Source organism: Heteronotia binoei, chromosome 15, assembly GCF_032191835.1.
Source record: "Heteronotia binoei isolate CCM8104 ecotype False Entrance Well chromosome 15, APGP_CSIRO_Hbin_v1, whole genome shotgun sequence".
Classification (NCBI taxonomy): domain Eukaryota; kingdom Metazoa; phylum Chordata; class Lepidosauria; order Squamata; family Gekkonidae; genus Heteronotia; species Heteronotia binoei.
Genome location: NC_083237.1, coordinates 49,194,974 through 49,222,255, shown reverse-complemented (window position 1 = coordinate 49,222,255; position 27,282 = coordinate 49,194,974). Strand labels below are relative to the sequence as shown.

Sequence of the window (27,282 nt, the reverse complement as noted above, 5' to 3'; positions counted from 1 at the left end):
GATAATCTCTATTGGAGAGAAAAGGCATGTGTTGGGAGACAAGATCGCCTGGCCCATCTGGATTGGGTCCTTGCAACATTTTAAAAAGACCCAAGGTCACCTTTTAAATGGTGGCATCCAGAGGTCTAAACTCACAGACAACCTAACTGTCTAATTTGGCTCTCAGAGCACTCCTTTGGGATTGTACCAGAAATGACACCTTACAGTAGAAGAGTGCTCACCCTCAAAGGCAGCATGTTCATAAAATGCTGGGATCATGCTGTGGAAGGCCAATGCAAGAAAGACATGGCTGCCCAAAAAACTGCCAGAGTTGAGTCGCTGAGCCCAAAGGTGCAGAACTGAGCCCAAACCAGGATCACTACCTGGTGTTCGGAACACGGGGGCGGAGGTCAAGGAGAATAGGTCAAAGGCAGCCCATTCCAAACGGCAGGAGCTCACAGGTGGATGTAGGAGGCTTCCTTATACCAAGACTGAGCATTTTGTGCTTCTGGCCCAGCACTACTGACTCAGTGAGAGTCACGCCCTTCTAAACCTGGTGAAATCAGTGGGTTAGTAGTAACAGTAGTCAAGTTTATTGTATGTGGCCATTGGCCGTTACAAGTTAAAACAAACTAAAATTTTAAAACACAGTGTCCATCTTTGAATATTCAGTTTCACACTCATATATACTAATTACCTTACATTTTTGTGTAGTTCCATTGGCATTGCCTGAAAGCATAATGCTGTAAATGCTGTTCTCGGATTGTGTGCAGCGACGTTTGCCAAATGAAGCTCTGCAATGGTCTTTCTTTATAACTTTATACCATGGAACAGAATTCAATGAAGGAATCCTCATTATACACCCAGTCCCACAAATCATGATTATTCCCTGATGGTTGAAGTTAGGGCTTTTTTTTTTAGCAGGAATGCACAGAAAAGCAGTTTTGGCTGCGGTGACATCAAGGGGTGTGGTCTAATATGCAAATGAGTCCCTGCTAGGATTTTTCTACAAAAAAGCCATGCGTGAACCAATGGTGACATCAGGGGGTGTGGCCTAATATGCAAATGAGCCCCTGCCGGGCGTTTTGTACAAAAAAGCCCTGGTTAAAGTAAATCACCAGGGACTGTATAGTGAGTAATAATATTGTTAAAAAGGTCAGGATGAGTTTTGTTCTTGCTTACTAATAAACAAAAGCTTGTTGTACGAAGTGATTCAGTTTTTGGCAGGTGATATTTTTTCCATGATTTTAAGACTGCCACAGGGGCACAAGTTTATTTATTTATTATTATTTATTTATTACTTTCCATTTATATCCCACCCTCTCCGCAAGCGGACTCAGGGCGGCTTACAACATCATAAAAAAAATCAATTCAATAAAACATATAAAACCATAAATTACATATATCAACTTTAAAACCATTCTATAGCGCTATTTCAGTCCAGTATAGGCGGTATTGACTTCTCGACTATGATCGCCAGCATTCTGTAGGATGTCCGGTGGCAGCCCTTTTTCAATCAAACCGCAAAAGCCTGTTTAAACAATTCAGTCTTACAGGCCATGCGGAACGCAGACAAATCCCGCAGGGCCCTTATAGCTTCTGGGAGGGTGTTCCAAAGTTCTGGTGCTGCCACCGAAAAAGCCCTGGATCTCGTTATACATAGCCTGGCTTCTTTTGGGCCAGGGGCAGACAACAGATTTTTTGTCCCTGATCGCAATGCTCTCTGGGGGATAGAGAAGTTCTTTTTTTCTTTTTGAACATACGATATTTTAAAAACTCCAAGTTATACAGAACTTTGTTGGAGAGAGATCAAGTTCTGCCTGCAGCAGAGCTGCTGACAACCCCTTTGGCAATGTCAAAATGCATCTCAGAAAAAGGTTTTAAATTACCTCCAGACTAGAATTTGTTCCTTCCAGCCCCAAAGTCCATTACCTTACTGACATAAAGTTTAGGGGCCGGATCTATTAGGAAGCCTCCCTTGGTGTAATAGAACCTCAATATCACTTCAATGATCTTAGTTGCTGTGGATTTCATGGAGGCCATATGGGCATTCCAATCCAGGATTTCACTAAATATTAGGCTGAAATACTTATAGATTTTACACTGTTCTATTGGAGTTCCTTGTTTATTTTATTTTATTAAATTTATATCCCTCCCTCTCCACAGCAGGTTCACCAAATGAATAGATATAAGTCCAAACTTGGAAATAGTCCAACTGAAATTCACAAGGTGGGTTTTCAGAAAGAGCCCAGTGTTCACACTGAAATGAGAAGCTTAATGTAGGCGGAGGTTTTTGCCCCCTTGTTACTTTAAAAGGCCCTAGCACCACCGGCCTCTATCATTATTGTATTGTTTATTATGTGTTGTACACAATCCTTGTATTATATTTTTGCAAACTGAAAGACACTGTATTACTTGGTGGCTTTGATCAGTCTACTAATTTCATCAAGTGCCCTTCAAGCAGCACATTTTCTCCAGGGGAGCTGATCTCTGCCAGCTGGGCATCTGCTGTAAAAGCGGGAGATCTCGGACATCCGGAGTTGGATCATGGAGAACTGAGCCGCTTCTCAAAAGGGGAGCGGATCGGAGCCTCTGTTCTGGGCAGAGGAGGCGAATCTAATGCCTGCTGCCTACTTTTCTCAGTGAGAGAAAAGGCTAAGACATGCATGGGAGAATTCTGAGGGGATTTACTTTGGCTGACGAGGAGTCCCAGTGGGATTCCTTTTAGGCTTTGAAGAATCCCCATCGAAGAATCGCATTCCAGCATCTACAGAGGGTCTCTATGGTCATTAAATTGACTTAAATTCATCAAGATTCAAGCCTTCTTTGGACTATTTCAATTTCTAAATAACTATATTTGGAGAGAACGGTGTTAAAGAGGTTAAATTTGGCTGCAAGTTAAGAAGATCTTTATCTTTCGTTCCGGGATTAAAATCAACTTTATATGAGATAAAGATTGGAGTTTGGACTTAACTACAATATTCTAAAGTTATAAAGAAGAGAAGGGGGAAATTTTGAGATTTTTGGAGATTTAGAAGCAAAGTTAAAAGATGAAAACCAACTTATGTTTGGAATACTTGCGGTTTCTGCAAAAATCCCCCATTGTCACTGAGTTGCTGAGCTGGTGGACGTCACAGGAAGTGGCGTCACAAATTGTATTGCGAGATCTTTCAGTCATCAAGAACGGGACTCCGTGGCAAGAAAGGAAGGAAGGAGCCATCGGAAGAAGGGAATTTTAAGACCTCCTGGCCTTCTCTAGGATTCGAAAACCATAGAAAAATTGTGGCAGCCATTAAAAGAAGGTAAAAAAAATACAAAATTTAAGGATAAGGAATGGGACTTTAAAAGTTACTGGAGCCGGCAGATATCATCATTACAGAGCGACATATACTAGAATATATAAATGGAATTAACTTTGGTAGCCTTTTGGAGAAAAAGAAAAACTTTTTAAAAGGGGTTAGAAAAATCACGGATGCCATTTTGTGTGTTTTAAAAATTTCAAAAATTAATATCTTGACTTAGGAAGCCCTGAGGACGGTGATTTTGGGTGCATTGGAAAGGGCATCTCCTAATCTACAAGATCCAGTGGTTTATTTTGCACTTTGAGAGTTCAACCCGAGAGCCTATTTTGGCAGTGAAAAGATTGAAATGTCAGAACACAAGCCGGGAATAAAACAGACACGTGCAAGGACCGCTTCACTTGAGGAGGGGAAAATGCCTAAGATACAAGACCAACTAGATGCCATGAAGGCAAGACTGGTTAAAGTGATGAAAGAGCTAATAACAGATAATAAAAAGCAACTAATTAAAGAACTAAAAAAAGACATTGAATCAAGTGCAGAGGTGGTGAAGTCAGAAATCAAAAAAGAAATTGAAGATCTCAGAAAGGACTCACAAACAACGTTAAATAAAGTACATGTGGTTGAAAACAAGGTAAAAGATCAAGATTCCATGATTAATAAATTGCAGGAAAAGGCAGTGCTGCAAGATTGTAAATTAATGGAAAACCAGATCCATTTGAGAGGAGTACCTGAAGATGAAGGAACTGATTTAAAGACATATATAATAAGAATCATTGCTGAATTTTTGGAGATTGATCCTGATGAATCTAGTTACCTTTATGACTATATATATAGGGTCAATTCATTGTATGCCAAGAGAAACAAATTTCCAATAGATGTGGTAATCAAATTCATTACAAGAGACATGGTGGGAAAGATCTTAAGTAAGCAATTTGAAAAAATACTGGAAATTGAAGGAAATAGAGTAAGAATCATGAAAGAGTTGCCAAGAAAGGTTATAAGTGACAGAAGACTATAAAAAGCTAACTGACAAGTTGCAGGAGAAGAATGTGAGATACCGATGGATACTGCCAGAAGGTCTAAGTTTTGAACATGAAGGAAAGAGGATTACAATTACGAATGTACTGGAATTCAGGAAGTTATTTGAAGAAAATAACGGATTTGGGGTACAGAATAAAAAGAAAAACCATTATGGATTACAAATTATTATCTTGGAATGTAAATGGACTAAATTCACCTCAAAAAAGAAAGGCTACATTTCAATGGATCAAGAAACAAAAATGTAGTATAATTTGCCTACAAGAAGTACATATTAAACAAATGGATTATAAATTTTTATGGAACAAACAACTGGGTAAAGAATTTTTTTTCTTGGCTAAGGAGAAAAAAGGGGAGTGATTTTTTATGTCAGACAAGAATTAGATCCAAAATTAATTTTTAAGGACAATGAAGGAAGATATTTAGCTGTGGAAGTGATGATGAAGGATAAAAAGACTTTGTTGTTGGGACTGTATGCCCCAAAGGGGGCAAAAGACTCCTTTTTCAAAGACATTGTGCAACAATTAGACCAAGTGACCTATGATCAAATAATGAAAATGGGAGATTTTAATGGAACAATTACAAATGCTTTGGGCAGATCAGGAAAAAGAAATAAAGGTGAAATTACCAAAGTCATTTTTTGATTTAGTGAAACAAGAGAGCCTGGAAGGTGTATGGAGAAAACTTAACCCTAATGTATGTGATTATACATTTTTTTCAGCTAGGCATAACTCTTTCTTAAGAATTGATATGCTATAAGCTACAAAAGAATTTGGACTTATGACAGAAAAAATAGAGATTCTTCCTAAAATTGGAGCTGACCACAATCCATTGATGTGGTCAGCAAGAACTGTAAAAAAGACTAGGAGATAGAGAATAAATGAAGATTTGCTACAAAATACAGAGACAGTGATGTCTCTAGAAAAAGAAACCAAAGCTTTCTTTCAAATAAATTAAAAAGAGGATATTCAATTTCAAACTGTGTGGGATGTGTACAAAGCAGTGATGAAAGGTATTTTAATTACAATGAATAACAAAGATAAGAGAGTTAAAGAGAAACAAATGCTGGATATTCAAAAAGAAATTGGGAAAAAAGAAAGGGAACTTTAAAAAAGACCGGGCAAAATGAAAATAATAAGGGAAATTACAATATTGCAGAATCAACTGAGACATTTGTTAAACAAAGAGGTAGAATGGAATCTTAAGAGATTGCAACAGAAATCTTTTGAAGGAGCAAACAAACTCGGAAAATACCTGGCTTGGTAATTGAAAAAAAAAAGGGGGAAATAAATTTGTCAATAAAATTGTATTAGCAGGTAAAGAAATTGTTGACCAAGCAGGAATTAAAAGGGAATTTTACAAATATTATGCTAACTTATTTCAAGGTCAAAAGGTGGAGAAGAGAAAAATAGATGCATATTTACAGAAAATTCAAATAAATTCCTTAACAGAAAATATGGAAAAGGTCTTAAATGATCCAATTGAAAAAATTGATGTTAAAGCTGCAATAAAATCAATGAAAATAGGAAAGGCACCGGGCCCAGATGGTTTTAAATTTTATAAAATCCTCGCAGAGACGTTAGTACCAAAACTTCAGAAGCTGATAAATAGTATAAGGATTGATGGGAAAATACCAGATACATGGAAGGAAGCAGTAATTTCGTTGATACCGAAAGAAGATAGAGACACCACAAATGTAAAAAACTATAGACCAATTTCACTACTTAACAATGATTACAAAATATACGCTAGGATATTAGCAGAAAGACTCAAACATCATTTGAACAATTTTATTAAAGAAGAACAAGCAGGATTTCGTCCCAGGAGACAAATTAGAGATAATATCAGAACTGTTATAGACATTGTTGAATAATATGAGAAGCATCCCGAAAAAGAAGTGGCATTATTTTTTGCAGATGCAGAGAAGGCCTTTGATAATGCAAATTGGGACTTTATGTTTGCAGTGATGGAGAAATTGGGACTTAGAGAAATGTTTATAAGAATGGTCAAGGCGATATACACTGAGCAACAAGCAAGACTCTGTATAAATGCTGATTTGATGGAGAAAATTATAGTTACTAAAGGAACAAGGCAAGGCTGCTCTCTATCTCCACTGATATTTGTAATGACGCTAGAGATTTTGCTTATGCAAATCCAAGAAGATAAAGAAATAGAGGGGCTGAAATTGAAAGGTTTTTCTTATAAATATGGAGCATTTGCTGCTGATGTAATGTTTATTAATGAAATAATCCCTTATCTGTGACACCATTGCTGCTTCGAAAAATACAAGAGTACGGAGAATTAGCAGGCTTCTATATAAATAAAGAAAAATTGAAAATTTTGTGTAAAAATATGACAAAGAGTCAACAGGAAGAACTACGAAGTGCACAGAGTGTGAAGTTACTTCAAAAGTAAAATATTTAGGTGTGGACATTACCATGAAAAATACAGATCTGTATAAAAATAATTATGAAAAGCTTTGGAAAAAAATTGATGAAGATTTGATAAAATGGAACAAATTGAACCTGTCTATGCTGGGCAGAATTGCTGCAATTAAAATGAATGTTCTACCAAGAATTATGTTCCTATTTCAAACAATTCCAATTGTGAAGGACAATAAACAATTTAGTAAACGGCAAAGAAAAGTTTCAGAATTTGTATGGGCAGGCAAGAAACCAAGAATCAAAATGAAAATTTTAACTAATGCAAAAGAAACGGGAGGTTTCCAATTGCCGGATCTAAAATTGTACCATGATGCAATATGTTTGGTATGGATAAAAGAATGGATGATGTTATTAAATATTAAACTGCTGGTTTTAGAAGGTCATGGAAATATTTTTCGTTGGCATGCATATATGTTTTATGGGAAAAATAAGATGCATGGTTTTTTCTCATATCATTATATAAGACGAAATCTGCTAAGTACCTGGTTAAAATATAAAAAGTATGGGGATGAGAGAAAGCCGCTATGGATTGTGCCAACAGAAGTAATAAAATTATCCTCAGAAACTGATGCAGGGATGTGGCTAACGTACAATCAACTATTAAAGATACAGGGAGGAAAGGTGGAGCTAAAATCAGCTGAAGAATTACAGTATAAATATAATTGGTTTCAATTGCAACAAATTAAGAGTTTGGTGGAACAGGATGTTAAAAACGAAGGTATAAGACAAGAGAAAACAGAATTGGAAAGAATGCTGTTGGGGGATAATGAAAAATTGATTTCAAGAGTTTATAAACTATTATTGAAATGGTCTACAGAAGACGAAGTAGTCAAATCTCAAATGATAAAATGGGCATTAAACTTTAATAAAGAAATACAAATGGAATCATGGGAGTATTTATGGAAGAACTCTATGAAGATATCGACATGTTATAATATTAAAGAAAATTGTTTCAAAATGTTATATAGATGGTATATGACACCTAAGAAACTGGCAAAAATGAACAATCAGGTGTCTGATAGGTGTTGGAAATGCAAAAAACATGAAGGATCTTTCTACCATATGTGGTGGACTTGTGAAAAGGCAAAGCAATTTTGACAAATGATTCAGAAAGAAATGTCTAAAATTTTTGGCTATGACATTAAGAGGTCTCCGGACTTTTTTTTTGTTGGGATTACAAATGGAAAGTTTTCCGAAACAAGAAAGAACGTTGTTGTGGTATCTGCTTTCAGCTGCAAGGACATTATATGCGCAGTTATGGAAGCAAGATAAAATACCAGAGAAATGGGATTGGATTTTAAAAGTTATGTCTTGGAGTGAAATGGACAAACTTAAAAGAATCTTAAAATACTATGATTTAGAGAAGTTTAGAAAAGAGTGGGAGAAATTTCAAAAATATGTTGAAAAACATTGGAAGGTAAAGGGACACTTAGTGATTTTTGACAATAGTTGAAATGGACTAAAATTTTTAAAGGAATAATTTTCCTGAGCTTAAGGTGTAAAGAAAAAGTGAAGATGGATTTACAGACTTTAACTTTCTTATTTTGTTGTTTTTATTTCTTTTTTGTAGTTATAAAAATTTAAAATGGAGATTCTTGATTGGATAAAATTACCTTGGTTTTTTTTTTTTTATAATTTTAAGTAAACACCGGCGGGAGTCAAGAAAAGGGTGAGAGAGGAGGGGAAAAAAGTGTGATGTATTGTTGTCAACTGGCATTATTCTTTGTTTTCCTTGTAAATAGTATAACAATATATTGCAGATTAAAAAAATTGTAAAAATGGGAGATCGCCAGGCCCCACCTGGAAGTTGGCAACCCTAAGATTCATGGTGGCTACCATCTTGACCCCTGGGATAGGTATATTTATTACTGTGTTGAATCTGGTATTTTAAAGGGGCAACAGCAATGCAAATCTATAGCACTTCAGACATTCATTTCATGGTAACCATTCTCTCAGTGCGACCTACGAGAAGGAAGTGGCACAGACTGAGACATCAAATGGAATCTTTAGTCTCCATCCAGTGAGCCTAGAAACTCTTTTGCTGATTCTGGTCCCAGCCAGAAGGGACAATCTGTAGGCCAAGATGCTCAGTGCTGGTGAACCCAGTTCATCAGTTTAATTCCTTCCAGAAACATCACCTCTGGAGACACAGGAGCGACTGAGCCAAACAGCCGTTATCATGTCCTCGTGTAGCATTTCAACCTGTTCTTAAAATAGTGTAAAGACAACTTCAATCGGACCTGTTCCTGAGTATTGGTTCGGAATTTGGTATAATTCTTCTCAACAGCAGCCAGCTGAGAATCAGTGGCAGAGTTATGACTCTGGTGGCCTATACCAACATCACCGCAGGAACCGATCAGTAGGTTTCCCAGGGCATCCATAAAAAATTCTGGAAAGGAGATTTGGAAGGAGAAGAGAAAAATAGGTCAGCAATCTGTGGAACCAATTAATGGAGACACAAAATGACAGAGATGGCATGTAATGTTTGTGAAACTGGTGGACAGCAATACCTGGGACAAAACAGTGCATTTATTTCCTGGAGAATATCATTCTCAAACTAAGGTCCTCACACAAAATGGACTCTTTTACGGAAAATAAGGGGGTTCAGCCTTCACTCCTGAGATGTGACCAACAAAAATCATCATTGCAACCTGAACTTTCCATCTAGTATTTGAAGAGACTTGCTTAGAAAGTTAATTTTCTTTTCTGGGAAAAGGAAACCTTGAGAAATCCAAGAACTGCTCATTTAGACAACTTCATCCTTACCTCTGCAACCATAAGGGCCAGCAAGCAACTTTCCGCTTTCAAAAGTTGCAATGTTCAGGATTTTCAAGCCCTGCAGACCACAGAAATCTGCTGTAACCAGGTGTTGAAAGGACATTTACCTACGTGAGCCACCCTCTGAAGCTTAGGGTCAAAAGCAACACGCCTACTCTCCTCTGTACGAGCAAGGAAGAAGTTGATCACTCCACCAGTGACCACACAGTTGGGAAAGCCTTCCAAGGGATAATAGGATCCACTTCTGATATGTAGACAGCTGCCATCTTCCCCGTCCTCATAGAAAATTTTAAACTTGAAGTCATTCCCAGCCACACGGCCTCCAACCTATAAGGAAGATTGGGCTGGGTTAGTCTTATCCAACCTTGTTATGCAACCTGATTATAGAAATTCTGTCTCAGTTGGAATTAGCATGTTCAGTCTTTTGAGGATACTGGGAATAATCGATGGGTTGGATCCAACCAGCTTTATCTGCTGGTGCAACAAGAAAGAAGTCATGTCTGACCACTCAAAAAGTCTGCCCTGAGTATAATGGGATCTGCATGGATAAAAACCGTGGGGAACAGATGCTGTAATAAAAAGGAGAGTTGGGTGAGATTAAGCAAAAGAGACCTGCTCCATCCAACCCAGTGGCTTCCCTGGGAACACACTTGGCCATATTCTTTAATGAATAGCTCAGAGATGGTCGGTGGGGTTCTGTGCCACTGCAATCTTCCCCAGCATGATACAATTGCAGGGGATTGTGACGGCTGTCTCAGGGCATGCTCTTGGATCACACAGGGCAATGGAAAAAACTTACTTAGAGATATAGCCTGAAATATTATGATAGTTAACCTAATTCTTCCTTCAAGCAGCTCAGGATGGCTTGCTCCCCTCTTCCATTTTGCACTTCCAGAAACCCCTGTGAGGCTGAAAGGTCACATCTTGAGCTTTTAAGCAAAGTGGTGAATTGAACCTGGGTCTCCAATACTTCTTCAATACTCTTAACTACTATAGTAGTCTGGCTCAAAACATATTCCCAAATCCTATGCACAACACATGACAGGTATGTAGAGGTCTCTTGTCAAACAGGCACTTTCAAGAGAGTGTAAAAACCAGAGCCTGTCATTTGGAAAGAGGGCCAGATGGGTTCCCACTAGGGGTGTACAAAAACAAAATTCAGTATTTTTCCAATTTGGGTCTGCTGGACCTGAAAAATATTGGTATCCCTGAGTCCTAATATCAGTATTGTATTGGAATTTAGGTAAATATTCAGGAAACCTGATTCAGCTCCATTATACCCTATGGAGACCATCCCAATAGGGTATAATAGAGTTCAGAATTCAAATTCAAATGCCTTGAGTTCACTCACCAAGTCACACTGGTACAGTGGCACAACTCAGAGAGTTCAGAAGACATTTAAACTTTAAATGCCTTTTGAGTTCCCTAACAGGCAGGCAGGTGAGCCTGTCTGCTGTTAGACTGACATGGCTGGAAGCCAATTCATCAATCCCTTTCATACACACACACACACACACACACACACTGCTTCCAAGCAGTGTTCCCTCTAAGCTGAGCTGGTGTGAGCTAGCTCACCGTTTTTTTAGCCTCCGGCTCACACATTTTTGTCTTAGCTCAGGAAGGATCACGCCAGAGCAAACTAATGTATGCAGTAGCTCACAACTTTAATGCCAGATAGATCCAAGAGGGCAGCCGTGTTGGTCTGAAGCAGCTGAACCACGCAGGAGCCAAGTTTGATGAAGTGTGCTTAGAGAGCACACAAAAGCTTAAGTTCTCAATAAAACTTGGTTGGTCTTCTGGCATTAAAGTTGCACCTTTAAGACCAACCAAGTTTTATTGAGAACTTAAGCTCTCAATAAGTATTTTTGCTCACAAGACTCCATAGCTTAGAGGGAGCATTGCTTCCAAGCATGGGAGAGTGAAAGCAATCAATGAAATGGCTTTTAACCATTTAAAGCTGACAGCGGGGTAGGTGAGCCCATCCGGTGCTAGGCTGACATCGATTCCCCCGTTTCCAAGCAGGGGGGAGGCAAAAGGATCAATGAATTGGCTTTTAGACTGTGGAGAAACGCCATCTTTGTTGGGAGGGAACATGAAACTGCTAAGCAGGCTTTGGGGCCTAGCCCTCCTTTCATTCCCCCCTCCCTTCCAGAGCCAAACCAACAACTCTAGGGGGAAAGCCTCCTAGAGCGGCAGGAAGTTCTTTTGTTCTTGGTATGTGAGTTAGGCAGGATGAGAGGCAGTCCTCAACTGGCGCTCAAAGGAGGAGGTTGTGAGCATGGGGGCTCCTGACTGTGGGATAGGCCTACTCAGGAAAAGGAGGCCCCCAGGCAGTCAGACCAAGTAGGTCATCCTCAAGGCAGGGCAAGTTTAGACCAGGGACAGTAGGATGCGTTTATAACCACCTTTTCTTTGTCATGCTGTTTGCTGTGCGGGTGCTGTGCTGTGCTAACCTTTTACATGCAACTGTTTTCGTTGTGCTTTTCTTTTCTTTTCTTTTTCTCTTTTAAATAAATATTTTTGCTGTTTTGAATGCTGGCAGTCAAACTCTGTACCACATAGATCCCGACTGCTTAGACCACACTGCTTTATGAAAGGGGCCCCGGGGAAGGGGGAAGGCATGCAGTTGGATAAGGTGCCAATCCTCCAGGGGTTCCCCAAAGAAGTGCTGAGGTCTCTGTGATACCCAAGTACAGGGTGGCAGAGGACCTTGAGGCCTGGCCTCATAGCTGGAGAGGGGGATTGGGAGTCCTGTTCCTCTCAATCTGAACCCCTAGACTGAGCAGGTGGTGGCAACGAGCCCAAGTGGCCGGAGGAGAAATAGCTCCCTCCAGGAGTTGGCGACTCAATAGGGAGTTGACGGGACCGGGTCTGAAGGCAGAATCGGGCCGGTTCCGTCACATAGACATTTAAACCTAACGGTGCTTTCAGGTTATTTAATTATGTCCAGTGATCATGTTTATTGGTTTTCTTCCTTGCCATCTATTTTGGTTTTAAATTATTTGTAATTTGTTTTGTATTTACTGTCTTATTTTATCTTGAGCTTACGACCGTTGGTCAAAGAATCTAATAAAATAAAAGGAAAGGAAACCTAACAGTGAGGTGGATGAGCCTGTCCGCTATTAGATATAAATGGCTAAAAGCCATTTCATCAATTTCTTTTGCTCCCAAATATTATCAGCTTTTATTCAGGAAAGGTATTTCAGTTGAAGAATCAGATTCTCTAATCTGATTTGGCTGAATAAATACCTAGAAAATTCCAATAAGGGTATTGGGAAATACCAATCTGGATACTTATTAGGCTCGGTATATACCAAGCACACACTCCTAGTTCCCACCCACCTATATTATTTTGTTTTTATTTTATTTACTTTCTTTATAGCCTATCCTTGCCTTTCAGGTTCGAGGCGGGTTACAAAATATGTATTTTTATAAATACAAATGGAAAGAATAACAATTCCAATAAACATAATAGGATGAAAATTAACAAAATTAGAAACAATGCAAAAAAACCCCAACCCTGTCTAAAACATACTATATCATAAACAAGGCGGAAAGCAGCTCACAAAGTAGAAGACAATGCAGTAAAGGCCAGATAATTCATGCAATGAATATGGCAGTAGACTATTCCCTTACATAAAAGCACCCTTCTTGTTATGGGGCACAGAAGAGATGTATCCACTTAGATTTCCATTTGGAAGGTTTAGCCAATTGATTGCTTTCACATTGAGGTGAAGGCTAATGGCCATACTTGGAATGAAAGATGACACCATCACAATTTTTGGGGTGGGGTGGGAGTGGGGTACGTAGCACCTTCCTTTTGCTGAATTGTCTTCTTCAACTATTGTGACCCACTTTTTGCTTTAAGGTATGTTTAAGCAACTTGTGTGCATTATTGGCCAGTCCAATGCTCTTAGTCCTACTGCAGTGTTCTCTGGAGGTCTCTGCTCTCTGTGTTATATACTGCAATCCACCTTGAGTCTCATTGAGAAAGTAAAGAAAAGAAAAATAAATAAAATTAATTTGAAAGCACTCCTGGAGGTATGGCAGTGTATTGCTAGATTCACTCGCAAAAGTCAACATAGTCATCATAAGGGATGGGCATGAACCTGCCGAAGAACCTAAATTTGCAACTAAAACCACCAGGGTTGTTGTTTACAAGCTGAAGTCTGTGCAATCTCGCCTCAGTGAACCTCCCATGATCCTCCATGTGCTTTCTTGGAGCTTCAGGCATCTCACAGTGGGGCATGTTGGCAGCGCCTATGGCAGACACACTGGCACTAATCACAATAATCAAAGCAACAGGGAGGATGGACTTCTGGAGACCTAGAAACATCAAAAGCTCAACAGGCAGTGCTGGCTCCCAATCTCCCATTCTGTTGCATTGGAGCAGAATGATATATATCCCCAAGTTACACACAGCCATTGTTTTCTGTTAGCAGCAGTCATGCTTGGGTTATTTAGAGCAGTGATCCCCAACCTTTTTGGCACCAAGGACCGGTTTTGTGGAAGGCAATTTTTCCATGGGGGCGGGGGATGGTTTCAAGATGATATAATTATGCACTTTATTTTGGTGTGGTGGTTAATTGCGCGGACTCTTATCTGGGAGAACTAGGTTTGATTCCCCACTCCTCCACTTGTAGCTGCTGGAACGGCCTTGTGTCAGCCATAGCTCTCATAGGAGTTGTCCTTGAAAGGGCAGCTTCTGGGAGAGCTCTCTCAGCCCCACCTACCTCACAGGGTGCCCGTTGTGGAGGAAGAAGATTGTGAGCTGCTCTGCGATTCGCAGTGGAAGGCAGGATATAAATCCAATGTCTTATTATTATTACTACATTGTAAAATATAATGAAATAAGTATACAGCTCACGGCCCAGTTGCTAACAGGCCATGGACCGGTACTGGTCCACAGCCCGGGGGTTGGGGACCCCTGATTTAGAGACAGAGACAGAGAGGGAAGGGAACTGGAAATCATTCCTCCTGTGAACAGTGAGGTTGGGGTGTTTGGTGCTTATTAAGAACTCTGAGGAACTCTCCTTCTGCTCACTCCAAGCAGAGGGGCTTAGATTCATTGGTTCCTTGGCTGAGGACCACTCTCTCACTTGGGCTTTGTGACTACTAGCTCTGTCTGGCTAGGATTGCATGAGGTGGAGAGGACTCAGGGCTCTGAGCCACCTCTCTCTCTGCTCCCACGAGGCTGAGGGGCTTAGCTGCTGGTTGCTTTGCAAGAACACCTGAGATAAAAACAAGGGTTAACATGAGTGTAGTTTAGAATGTCACTTTGGGGACAGGGTTGAACCAGGATTAAAGTTTTAGTGGAAAATCATCACTAAACAAAGTCAATTAATTAAAAAAAGGACAGGACTTTCCCCCCTCCAGGCCTGTTGGAAATGCCTAGTCCTGGATATTGCTCAGATTTCCATACCATATCCAAGTTGGTGTTCTCCAGTACTTCAACCAGTTTCTCGATCTTGGTGTTTTCGGTGAAGAGGTAGTCATCATCCACCCAGAGGTAGTATTTGGTTGTCACCTGAGAGACAGCAAGATTTCTCCCTCCAAACCAACCCTGGTAAGATGAAAAAAAAACAGGGCAAAGGAAGAAAACAAATAGTGCAAAAAACATGTTTCTTGGCCTTTAGCAATGCATTCCTTCCCCCGACCTGGCTCCAGCAGCTCACAACAATATAAAAACAAATTTAATATTCAATTTTGCAACCGCTAAAACTTTGCACACTGTGTTCCCTTCTACCTTTGTTGAGTCTCCAGTGGTGACAGCACATAAAATGGCTGCCTTGAGCTCCTTCCTCAGTAGTTAGCCAGTCCACTTGGAAGTTTAAGGAAGCAATTTCCCTCAGCACTGCTCTGGAACTAAACATCTTAGGCCAGGGGTGTCAAACTCATTTGTTATGAAGGCCGGATCTGACATAAATGAGACCTTGTCAGGCCAGGCTAGGCTGTGTTGGGCCGAGTCATTTGTGTGTACCTATTTAAGGTTAGGTAGCAGAGATATAAACTTTTTAAAGGACACAGACAAATAAGACTAAAGATATTTTTTAAAAAAACCCTTAAAATAAAACATTCTTAAAACATTAGCATTTGTTGTTCTTAAAGGTGCTTTCTTTATATTTCTCCCATGGGATCCAGGGAACTGGGCAAAGGAAGCTCTGGATCTTTCCTTCCCTCTCCAGGGAACCAGGAAGGGGAGGAGCGTCAAACAACGAAAATTGAGGTTATGCTCTGTATAGGGTTGCTAAGTCCAATTGAAGAAAAATCTGGGGACTTTGGGGGCGGAGCCAGGAGACTTTGGGGGTGGAGCCAGGAGTCATTGGGGGTGGTGCCAGGAACAAGGGTGTGACAAGCATAATTGAACTCCAAGGGAGTTCTGGCCATCACATTTAAAGGGACAGCACACCTTTTTAAATGCCTTTCTTCCATAGGAAATAATTAAGAATAGGGGCACCATCTTTTGGGGCTCAAAGAATTGGACCCTCTGGTCCAATCGTTTTGAAACTTCGGGGGTATTTTGGGGAGAGGCACTAGATGCTATACTAAAAATTTGGTGCCTCTACCTCAAAAAATAGCCCCCCCCCAGAGCCCCCAATACCCACCGATCAATTCCCTATTATTCCCCATGGGAATCGTTTTCCATAGGGAATAATAGAGTGCCCAGTAGACATTTCCCTTCCCCCATGCTTTCTAAAGGGGGGGGGGAGGGCCTCCAACCAGGGAATCCCCTGCCCCCTCCCTCTCTCACACACACAAATACTTATTAGATCTTCTTCCTGCAGAACTCTATTTGCTGTGAAAACAAAAGCAAAAGAAAGGGAGGGGCCGTTCTCCATCGAAACTGTTACTGACCCTTTCCAATGAAGCCCTTCTTGTTTCCTGCGCAGCCTTGAAGGCACACATTTTACAAATGGATCGGTTTGCAGGTTTCTAAACCTGCAGGAGCTCTACAACTACATGATGCCTACACGCATGTTCTCTCCCCCCCCCCCCGCTTCCGGATTTTTGGAGAGCGGGGGAGGAGGCTGCAAATTTGGAGGTCCCCCGCCAGGGCGGGGGAGTTGGGAAGCCTAGCTTTGTAGCTCCTGTGCGATTGAGCAAGCCTTGCAAAGCAATTTGAGATGCCGAAGGAAGCAAGAGAGAAGAAGGAGGAAGCAGACAAGAGCCAGTTGCTCAGAGGCATGAAAGGAGCCTTCTGGAGGCCTGATTTGGCCCCCTGGCTGCATGTTTGACACCCCTGTCCTAGGCAGTAATCAGAGAAGAGCTAGACCCACCCAATGCAAGTCCTATGTAGACAAAGAGACTGTAACAACTTCACTTGAATGATGCATTTTTCTTTCATACACAGCTTTTTTTTGTTTGTTTTGGTTTTAACATCCAGCCTGGATGGAAAAGTGAGAGGCTGGAATTAACTGAGGGTGGTGGCATTGAAGAAGAACATGCTATATGAAGGTATGTGTGTGAGAAGTGGAACCATTTGAGAGCATCCAGCCCAAGGACTCCAAGTTCAGCATGAAATGCAGCTCATCAAGTATCCCTTTGCTGCAGAGAAATCCAAAAGCCCAGGACTACCAACATCCACAGTAGCCAGGATTGGGACTTCAGGTGACTGGTAACAAAAAGAGAGGCACCACATGCTGCTACCTTTCCAAAGGGCATGATGTAGTGCTCGACATTGGCCTCTTCAATCTTCTCTGGATGCTCACTGTCATCTGCCACAATCACCTTGATGTCTGGGTAAAACTGTCTTATGCTTTTAAGGAGGACTCGCAGCTTGTGGTACCGCAAGAAAGTCTTGATGGTAATGGTCACAAGATCCCGGATATTGTTACCTGTGGCATAAAAAGAAGCAGGGCTAAAAATGAGTGCATACAATCCAAAACCAAGAATTGTGTAATAACTGTGTGAGAGTTGTGTATTAACAGCTAATGCACTACTGATTAGAACGTGTTCATTTGCTCACAGTCTAGAGCAGGGATCCCCAACCTCTTTGAGCCTGTGGACACATTTGTAATTCTGACACAGCATGGTTGGTACAGTAACAAAATGGCTGCCACATGAGGCAGAGCCAGCCACAAAATGACTGCCACAGCTTGACTTTAGTAACACAGTGTGGATCTCTGTGCTCTGCTGGCAGCTACCAAGGTAGCATTTTAAAAACCTGCACAGCCAATCAGGTCTCCAAGAAGCATTACTGGGCAAAAGCCACACCCATTTCCTAAAAACACTTGGCAGGTGCCAGAAAAGATGTTGGCGGGTGTCAGGGTGCCTGTAGGCACCATCTTGGGGCCACCTGGATTATAGCAGGCTTAGGTGACATGTGCTGAACAATGGGGCCTGCCAGACCATTTTGCTCGGCACATGGGGCCAGTTCTTTGCTCACATAGCCAAGATGGGGCAGCTAATATATTTAAGAATTACAGCATATAGAATGTGATTGCAAAAGAGAATTAGCTGTAATAGCATCTCAATAAAGTTTATAACTCACCATAACATGTGTGTATTTTTTGTTAATCATTATGCCTAGAATATTCTTTCAAAACAACAGGCATATAGAAGTACAACAATACAAAGCCAATTCAGAATGCTACCTCAAGGGCACAAAAATAATTTGCATAGGGGCAATATAAAAGTTTCATGCAATATGTATATTTTCATACAACACGTTCAATCCAATATTCCATATTCACTATCAAATCCATATATTTTCTGTAGAAAAAGCCCAGCAGGAACTTATTTGCATATTAGGCCACACCCCCTGACATCACCATTGTTTCACACAGGACTTTTTTGTAGAAAAAGCCCAGCAGGAACTCATTTGCATACCGGACCAAAGCCCCTGACACCAAGCCAGCTGGAACTGTGTTCCTGTGTGTTCCTGCTAAAAAATACCCTCCCTGCATATATTCAATGCAGTATTTAATATTCACTCCGATGTTCATACAAGAATTCTAGGTATACATCTCATTGCGAATACTCTTCTTCAGAGAACCGACTATGATGATAGAATTGATCCTGTAAAGTACTGGCGCCGACGCAGTAAGAGACCAGAGTCGGAGAGTGATTTCAGCAAGCTTTACTTCAGGAACACAAACACAGATTGAGCTCTATTCAAACCTCCCGCTCCTTTATACAATTCTTGCCCCCTTCTGATTGGTCCTTAACTATGTACATGGATTGGCTATTTACAGGGGCCTAAGGGCCTATCAGGGTACAGTATGAGCCTAGATGTTAATTGGCTACTTATGTTTCAATCCTTCCCCTGATTGGGCACGCTTAGGCCTTCTCTGGAACCCTGGTGTGGAGTACAAGCTTTGGCTTGTTCAGCTTCCCTCCAAAAGTAACAGTTCCCTCCAAAAGTAACAGTTCTCCCATTTGAGCCTAGGACACAACACCCCTCCCCCCATAGTTCCAGCTATCAGGTGACATAGTCCTGGAGATATGCCGGAGGGCGGCGGTCTCGTGTCGAGCGTCGGAGCTCCGAGGGGACTGGGCGTTCCGACTCGGTTGGTGGTTCCGCGGCTGCAGAGCTGGAGACATCTGGGACGGCGGCCCCGGGAGACCTGGGTTCAGCTGCGCGGTCGGGGGTCTCCTCCTGCTGGGCCGAAGCGGGCTCCACGGAACCCTGTTCTGTGTCAGGCTCATGGGGACTTACGTTGTCCGGATCTGGAGCCTCTGACCTTGGCTCCCCGGCAGGCAGGCGACCACGGAGTTGGTCGATGTGTCGCCTCAGGAGATGTCCACCCTCCAAGGTCACTGCATAGGAGACCGGTCCGGTGACGTGGTCCACCTTTCCAGGGAGCCAGGCGGGGCCAGTGGTGGCATAGTTCCGTGCCCACACTGTCTCACCTGGGTAGAACCCTCTGGGGGCTTTAAGGTGTTCCGGCGCCAGTTGCCTGTCTGGGGCTCGGTCAGGGTGCAGCTTGTCCAGCAGGGTGGTGATGCGGCGGCCCATGAGGAGTTCGGCTGGACTGCGACCTGTTGAGGCGGTGGGTGTGGTCCGGTAGGCCATTAGGAAACACGCCACGTCTTTTGGCCAGTCTGAGGGGACCAGACGGTTCAAGGCCTCCTTTGCCGTGCGCACCATCCGCTCTGCCTGGCCATTGGTGGCTGGATGAAATGGGGCAGAGCGAATGTGCCTGATGAGGTTCCTGGCTAAGAAGTCCTGGAACACTGCGGACGTGAATGCTGTGCCGTTGTCGGTGACGATGGTCTCCAGCAACCCGTGGGTTGCAAAGATGGCCCTCAGAGCCGTGATGGTTGCCTGCGATGATGGCGAGGGCACCTGGACCACCTCCAACCACTTGGAGTATGAATCCACTAGTGTGAGTAGAGTCTGCCCATGGAAGGGGCCAGCAAAGTCCATATGCAGTCTTGACCAGGGGGTTTTGGTGGATTCCCATGGTTGCACTGGGCCACGTGGGGGGTCAGGCCTTGACACCTGGCATGTCGGGCACCTTTTAACCCAAGCCTCAATTTCTGCATCGAGGCCGGGCCACCAGACATAGCTCCGTGCGAGAGCCTTCATGCGGACTATGCCGGGTGTGCCTCGTGCAGGGCTCTAAGCACTTGGTCTTGCAAGGGTTTGGGGATGACGACTCTGTTGCCCCATAGTAGGCAGCCTTTGTGGGTGGATAGTTCGTCTTTCCGGGCTGCAAACAGAGTAAATTCCGGCCCAGTCGAGACCTTGGGCCACCCCCTCCCCACCCAGTCCAAGACACCGGAGAGGACTGGATCACGAGCGGAGCGGGCAGCAACGTCGCGGGCGAGCAATGGCCTGTCCGGAAGCATGTCCATCAGTAGGATCTGATGAGCCGGGGCTGGATCGGGATCCACGTCAGGCAAGGGCAAGCGGCTCAGGGCGTCAGCATGGCCCATTGCCTTGCCCGGGCGATGCACTAGGGTGTAAGTGTAGCCGGCTAGAAAAATGGACCAACGGAGGACCCGTGGGGACAACACCTGAGGGGTCTGCCGGTCTGATGCAAAGAGGCCCAAGAGGGGTTTGTGGTCTGTATAGAGGGTAAAGGGCCGGCCGTAGATGTAATCATGAAATTTTTTGACGCCGGCCACAACTGCCAACCCTTCTTTGTCGATTTGGGCGTAGTTCCGCTCCGCCGACGAGAGGGTCCGCGAGTAGTACGCGATAGGGACTTCGGTCCCATCAGGGAGTTGGTGGCCCAGAACTGCCCCCACGCCATAAGGGGATGCGTCGCATGCAAGGACCAAGGGCAGGGTCTCGTCGAAATGGGCAAGGACGGAGTTGGACATCAGGAGGCCCTTGATATCCTGGAAGGCTTTAGCGTGCTGGCGGCCCCACGCCCAGGGTCGGTTCTTGTCTAGAAGCCAGTGCAGGGGTTCGGCCACCGCTGCCTTGTGGGGGAGAAAAGCATGATAAAAGTTTAGGAGGCCGAGGAAGGCCTGGAGTTCTTGCTTGTTGGTGGGCGCTGGAGCATCTCTGATGGCACGCAGCTTGGCGTCGGAGGGGTGGACCCCCTGGGCATCGATGGAGAACCCCAAGAATTCCACCCGATCCACGCCCAGGAGGCACTTTTCCCGTTCGACCTTGAGGCCGGCTGTTTCAAAACGTTGTAGGACTCCTCTAAGGCGGGCGGCGAATTCTTCAGGCGAGGCTGCAGCGATCAGCACATCATCGAAGAATGGAGTGACTCCGGGAAGTCCTTTTAAAAGAGAGTCCATGAGTTCCTGGAACAACCCCGGAGCCACACTCACGCCAAATTGCAACCGCTTTACTCTAAAGGCCCCCCGGTGGGCGTTGGCCATGGCCTCATCCACCGGCAGCTGTTGGTAAGCTTGGGCCAAGTCCAACTTGCCAAAAAATTTTGCGCCGGCTAGGGTGGCTAAAACGTGGCTGACGATGGGCACAGGGTATGCGTGGGCCTGAAGAGCCTTGTTGAGGGTGCACTTATAGTCTGCACAAATCCGCACCTCCCCACTGGGCTTGACTGGAGTCACGATGGGAGTTTCCCAGGTTGCGTGGGTGACAGGCTCTAGTATTCCCTGTGCAATCAGTTTATCCAGTTCCTCCTCAATTTTAGGCTTGAGCGCGAATGGAACTCGCCACGCTTTAAGCCTAATAGACCGCACTGTGGGGTCGAGGTGTAGTGTAACCGGGGGACCCGTGTAGCAGCCCAAGGTGCCATCGAAAACGGCCGGGAACTCTTCACAAACCTTGTTAAAGTCCACTCCGACAGTCTTATTGACCCCCCTGATCTCTATTCCCAGGGGCTTGAACCAGTCGAGACCCAAAAGGTTTGTAAGGTGGTTCTTGACCACTAGCACTTGTAGCTGGCCCTTGAACCTCTTGTATTGGACTGGGACCGGGCCCACTCCCAAGATAGGCACCTTATTCTTCTGGAAGTCCACTAAGGTAAACCCCGGGTCCCTGAGACGAGGCCTCAGCCTGGTGGGGATTTTAAAAAATGTCTCTGCCACTATAATAGATGATGCTGACCCAGAGTCCACCTCCATTTGGCAGGGCACCCCCCCGATCCCTACATTGACCCGGATTTTGGAGGGCCTGACTGGCGAGGGTAGGTACTGTACCGGGTATGGGTGGGCGTGGAGAGCGTCGGTCTCAAAGTCTGGCTGGCCTTCGGAGTGCGCAGATCTTTGCGGGACGCGTTCTCGGGATGTGGATCTGCAGGCACAGGTGATGTGGCCTTCCTTGTTGTAGAGTCGACAGGTGGCATTACGGAATCGGCAGGTCTTCCGCTCGTGCTGGCCCCCGCAACTTGCACATGCAGGTGGTGTCTTGTGTCTCATGCCCTGTGGGACATGGGTGGTCTTCCTTCCCGCTGAACGACAGCCGGTCTGCAGAGCTCTGTCCCCATCCGAGTCCTCCACAGATGGTTCAGGGTTGAACTGGTGTGTCGCAGCCTGTCCCGTCAGCCGCGGCTCTGCTGATCTGCCCCTCTCCCAGCTGGTGGCCATGTCGATTGCCCTTGCTAGGTCGCACTCGGAGAGGGACAGGAGTTTCTGTACTAGTTTTTCGTCCCTCAAGCCCCATACAAACTGGTCGAGCAGGGCTTCATTGAGGTCTGCGAAACTGCATCGGCTTGCCATCCGGCGCAGGCTTGTCAAGAACGCCATGGTGGTTTCGCCTGCCTTCTGTGTCCTTTGTCGGAAGTCCCAGTGCCGGGTGAGCTTGGTTGGCTGGGGCTGGAAATACTTATCCAGAGCGCTGATGATGTTGTCCACCGGCGTCTCTGAGAGCTTCCTGGGTTGGAGAAGAGCCCTGGCTAAGTCCACGGTCTCCGTGCCACACGTACTGATAAGCAGAGCTCTCTGCATGGTAGTCTCTGTAATCTTCCGGAAGGTCAGGTATGACTGGAAGCCTTCGACCCACGAGTCCCACAGCTCGGGGCGATCGATGCTAAAGGGCTGCAGGAGGTTAGCTGAAGCCTCCATTCTTGGCAGCGTGTCTGGGCGGCTTGAAAGATGGGGTGTGCGCAGAGCGGAGGTGCGGACCCAGATGGCTTGGATTTAGCCACCTTTCCGTGTTCCTGGTTCTGTTGCTGGTTCTTACTGGCATCCCACCCTCGTCGTCAGTGTAAAGTACTGGCGCCGACGCAGTAAGAGACCAGAGTCGGAGAGTGATTTCAGCAAGCTTTACTTCAGGAACACAAACACAGACTGAGCTCTATTCAAACCTCCCGCTCCTTTATACAATTCTTGCCCCCTTCTGATTGGTCCGTAACTATGTACATGGATTGGCTATTTACAGGGGCCTAAGGGCCTATCAGGGTACAGTATGAGCCTAGATGTTAATTGGCTACTTATGTTTCAATCCTTCCCCTGATTGGGCACACTTAGGCCTTCTCTGGAACCCTGGTGTGGAGTACAAGCTTTGGCTTGTTCAGCTTCCCTCCAAAAGTAACAGTTCTCCCATTTGAGCCTAGGACACAACAGATCCCTAGTAAAATATGGCAGGCACGTCCAACTTTGAACAGGTCGTGATCTATTTTTTCTGGACAAAAGTGCTGATGATCTACCACCATGAAAATTAAGTTTCAAATTAGTTTCAAATTAGATTTTAACCCAGCAAAGTTGGGTTCCACCGCCCCCTCCCCCCATTTACAATTTACCTTCTGTCATTTACTGGTAAGCAAAATAAGCAAAAACAAAACGGAGAGATGAAGATCCAGAAAGAACTGCAGTTTTTCTTAAATTTTTATTGTTATAACTTTCTTTAACTGTCTTAATAACTTTTTTTTAACTTTTATTGAGTAATTTGTGTTAAATGTAGGTCAAGTATTGATCCAGGCTGATCTTGTGCAATCTTTAAAACTTCGCTCTTGCTAATTAGTGAGACATCTGAGCCTGCATTTCATTCACCAGCGTTTTGAAGTTGGGTGAATATTGCGTGAGGGCCAGTCTCGGAATCCTGGAGATGTTCATCTGTCATGTTAGAATGCTGTGTACTCTTTGTCCTTTTCAGATGGGAAAACACAGATTCACACAAATAAGTTGAACCGAAACAGGAGTGTACAGCTTCACTGCATCTTCTCAAGTTGGGAAATTTGTCTCTAGGCACTAGCTTCCAAAATGATCCTTGCTCAGTACGGGTCTTGAGAAAAATGTCATTTTTAAGGGTTACTATTTCGTTTTCAAGAGATGCCTTGTTCAATGAGTAATTTTTACTGATAGCAGCTGCAGTTTCCTTAATGTCCATATCTGCTTTGAATGGGTATGACAAGTACTCCACAACTTTTTCAATTCTTTGGAAGTCACAGAATCTTTTTTCAAATTCCTGGATAACAGAGCAGATTTCTGTCACGTACTTCTCGTTCTGAAAAACAAAATTTGGATATTGTCCCAGACGGTCCTACGTATTAGGAAAATGATCAAATGTGTTGTTTGCAAGGTCAGTCATCATTAGCTCAAATTTGCTCTTGTAGGATGAAACTGTACTCATCATCTCGCCAATGCATTTGTTTTTACCTTGTAGTTCAATGTTCATATCACTTAGTTTGCCTGTAAAGTCAGCGAGAAATGCCAGATCACATAACCACTTCCCATCTTCCAACTTTGCTTTGTCATCTCCTTTCTCCTTCAAAAACCTTATTTCATTCAACAAATCATGAAATCTTTGTAGAAATTTGTGCCTATTTAGCCACCTTACATCTGTGTGCAAAATTATTTCCGCTGCCCCTTCATCAAGAGTAAGATTGAAAAGCTGTCTTTGAAGTGATCTTCCATGTACTGAATTTACAATTTTGAAAGTGATGTCTATGACATTCTTTGCATTGAGTCTCTTACTTGCCAAAACTTGCTGGTGAATGATGCAGTGGTAAGAAAGGAAATCTGGAAAGTCGTCATGCTGTCTACAGAGGCCTATGAAACCGTTAACCTCACCTGTCACTGCTCTTGCTCCATCAGTAGTGATAGAAACAAGTTTATGCAATGGAAGATTACACTTTGTCACAAAAGAATGGAAAGAGCTGAATACTTCCTGACCGGTAGTTCTCCCTTTTAAAGAAATCATTTCAAGTAGTTCTTCTTTAAAACTGACGTCTTCAAAAATCATCCAGATAAAGACTAGTAACTGGGCTACATCTCTTACGTCTATAGATTCATCCAGTTGGAGTGAGAAAGCAACACAAACTTAAACATCCTCCAACGATTGTTCAGTTGTGTCTCTACACATCTTTTCTATTCGTCGCATGATGGTGTTTCTTGACAATTGTACATCTTGAACAGCAGCTATGATCCCTTTCTTATTCTTAAATCCTTCAAAAAGATTGTCTGTTGCTTCAAGAAAACAATCTTTTACAAATTCTCCTTGAAAGGTTTGCATTTCTTTGAGATCAGGTTGGTGACCTTAAAGGATGCCATGGTTGAATTGACTGAATGTGGCCTCGGCTTCACCATCAACTGTTGTTGTGCAGCCAATTTAGATTTAAGTTCTTTGAGCTTCAGTTTATGAATTTCACTTTTGGGTGGAAAATCAGCATCAAACTTATTGCTATGCAGAGCCTTATAATGATGCTCCAGATTACGCTTTTTGGGCAAGGATACAAAGTAAGACAACAACACTTGTCTTTCACCATGATGAAGAAGTAGTCCATTTCCCATTCATGATGAAAGTGGTAGGTTTTGCTCTTCTTTGGAACACTCATCTTCGTTATACTGGGGTGGGTGGGGAGCTAAGTTAACACTGGTTGAATCTGGTCCAAAACTGTCACTGTCTCAAAGTATTAAAGATCAACAGGAACTGAAGACCTCTGGATGATGCCAAAACCACACATGCAGTTCTAAAAGTAAAAATAAGAATTCATCATACTGGCACAAATAATCAAATACCACTACACCAAACAATCATCAAAAAACCCCAAACCCCTGTCCAGCAAACCATGAGATCAAGTGGGGCTGGTGATCTACCTCTGAACCCTCCGCAATCTACTGGTAGATCGTGATCTACCTGTTGGACATACTTGAAATATGGCAATCAACCCCGGTGCTAGGGGTTCTGCCACTCAAGGCAGACCCCTGTGGCACGCACCCCTTTGCAAGCTCCCTCTGTGGAAATCTTCCATGCACGTGGCATTATGTCATCACCAAAAGTGACATCATCTTGCAGGCCGAATGAGCAGGAGACAAGGGAGTTACGGGTGGCGCACAAGACTGCTGCTGCACCGCTGCTTTCCCCTGCAGTATGCTCTTCAGAGGCTTCCTTGGAAGTCTTCATAGAGCAAACTGATTTAGCAGTGCCCAGCCACTTTTGGGTTCAAAGCGGCCTAGTAGCCCTTTGCACTGATGAGAGCAATGGGAAGGCGCTCCTCACATGAACTGTGCAATGCTCCTCTGATCCGGCCTACAAGGCAGACTCGGAGGAGCGCTCTGCATGGGCAAGGGAGAATAAGGGGGCACCTGGCAGCACCCCCAACTGCCTAGCACCCTAGGCAGTTGCCTACCCCTCCTACTCCCACGCACCAGCCCTGATGGCAATTTTCTACAGTTCCCCAGTAATTTTAAGTATTTGGGTTTTTTTTTTAGCAAGGCACCATCAAAGATTTGTTCCTCACAGATTAAAGCATTCAATTTTTGTATGAGACTACACTACATTGAAAATTGAATGCTGCCTTTCGCAGACCTCACTCTCCAAGACTTGGTAAATATAACCTTCCCCAAAATTACTATCTTTCCCTCCTCCCTTTCCCCCCTCTTAGTTAATTTGTGTGTTTTATTTGTGTTCTGTGTGTATGTTTGGGGTTTTTTTTGTTCATTTATTTCCCCAAATGGAATTCCCCCAAGGCTATTTCATATAGGGAAAATTGTGCAGGAGGGAAGGCTGAAACTCCTTTTCAATGTGCACTGTGGTCCTGATCCAAATAGGGCACCATACACATATGAACTGAAAATCCACAACCCAACTGGTATAGTCCATAATGTTTGAATTGGCCCATCACACTATATAAAATTGCTCACCTTGTCCTGGATCAAAGAGCTTGGGAAGGGCCAGCTGCCGGATGGTCACAGGAAACTTTACAAGGTATGACCCTGTTTCGAAGCTCACTGGAAAGCAATTGGGACACAGTTGATTAGGTGTTTGCCGGATTGTAGCTTTCCATTGCAAATGATAGAAGATGTGCATTGCAGGCAGAATAGCAGAGAAGGAAGCAGTAAAGGGTTTAGATTCTTTGGGAAATGTGAGGTCCGGTGTTGGAGGGTATGGTTCTTCTTGAAGATCAGCCCCCACAGAACTGGATGTCACATGT

The 27,282-nt window shown here is 43.6% G+C and overlaps 1 protein-coding gene across 3 annotated transcripts in view; it reads right to left on the bottom strand.

Annotated features, from left to right (window-relative positions):
* LOC132582918 (beta-1,4 N-acetylgalactosaminyltransferase 2-like) overlaps positions 1-27,282 on the bottom strand; it is a 117,189-nt gene that overhangs the window by 50,579 nt on the left and 39,328 nt on the right. Inside the window, exons 7-11 of one of the 3 annotated variants that reach the window (XM_060254569.1) lie at positions 26,993-27,079; positions 17,189-17,376; positions 14,964-15,104; positions 9,649-9,868; positions 8,850-9,152 (exon numbers count right to left, since the gene is read on the bottom strand). The exons of 1 other annotated variant lie outside the window; for it this stretch is intronic. In XM_060254569.1, the coding sequence (XP_060110552.1) occupies positions 8,941-9,152; positions 9,649-9,868; positions 14,964-15,104; positions 17,189-17,376; positions 26,993-27,079 (848 nt within the window). In that variant the 3' untranslated portion in view covers positions 8,850-8,940. Of the gene's footprint in view, positions 1-8,849; positions 9,153-9,648; positions 9,869-14,963; positions 15,105-17,188; positions 17,377-26,992; positions 27,080-27,282 lie in introns of those variants that run through there. One more of the 3 variants, XM_060254568.1, reaches the window with a different exon arrangement.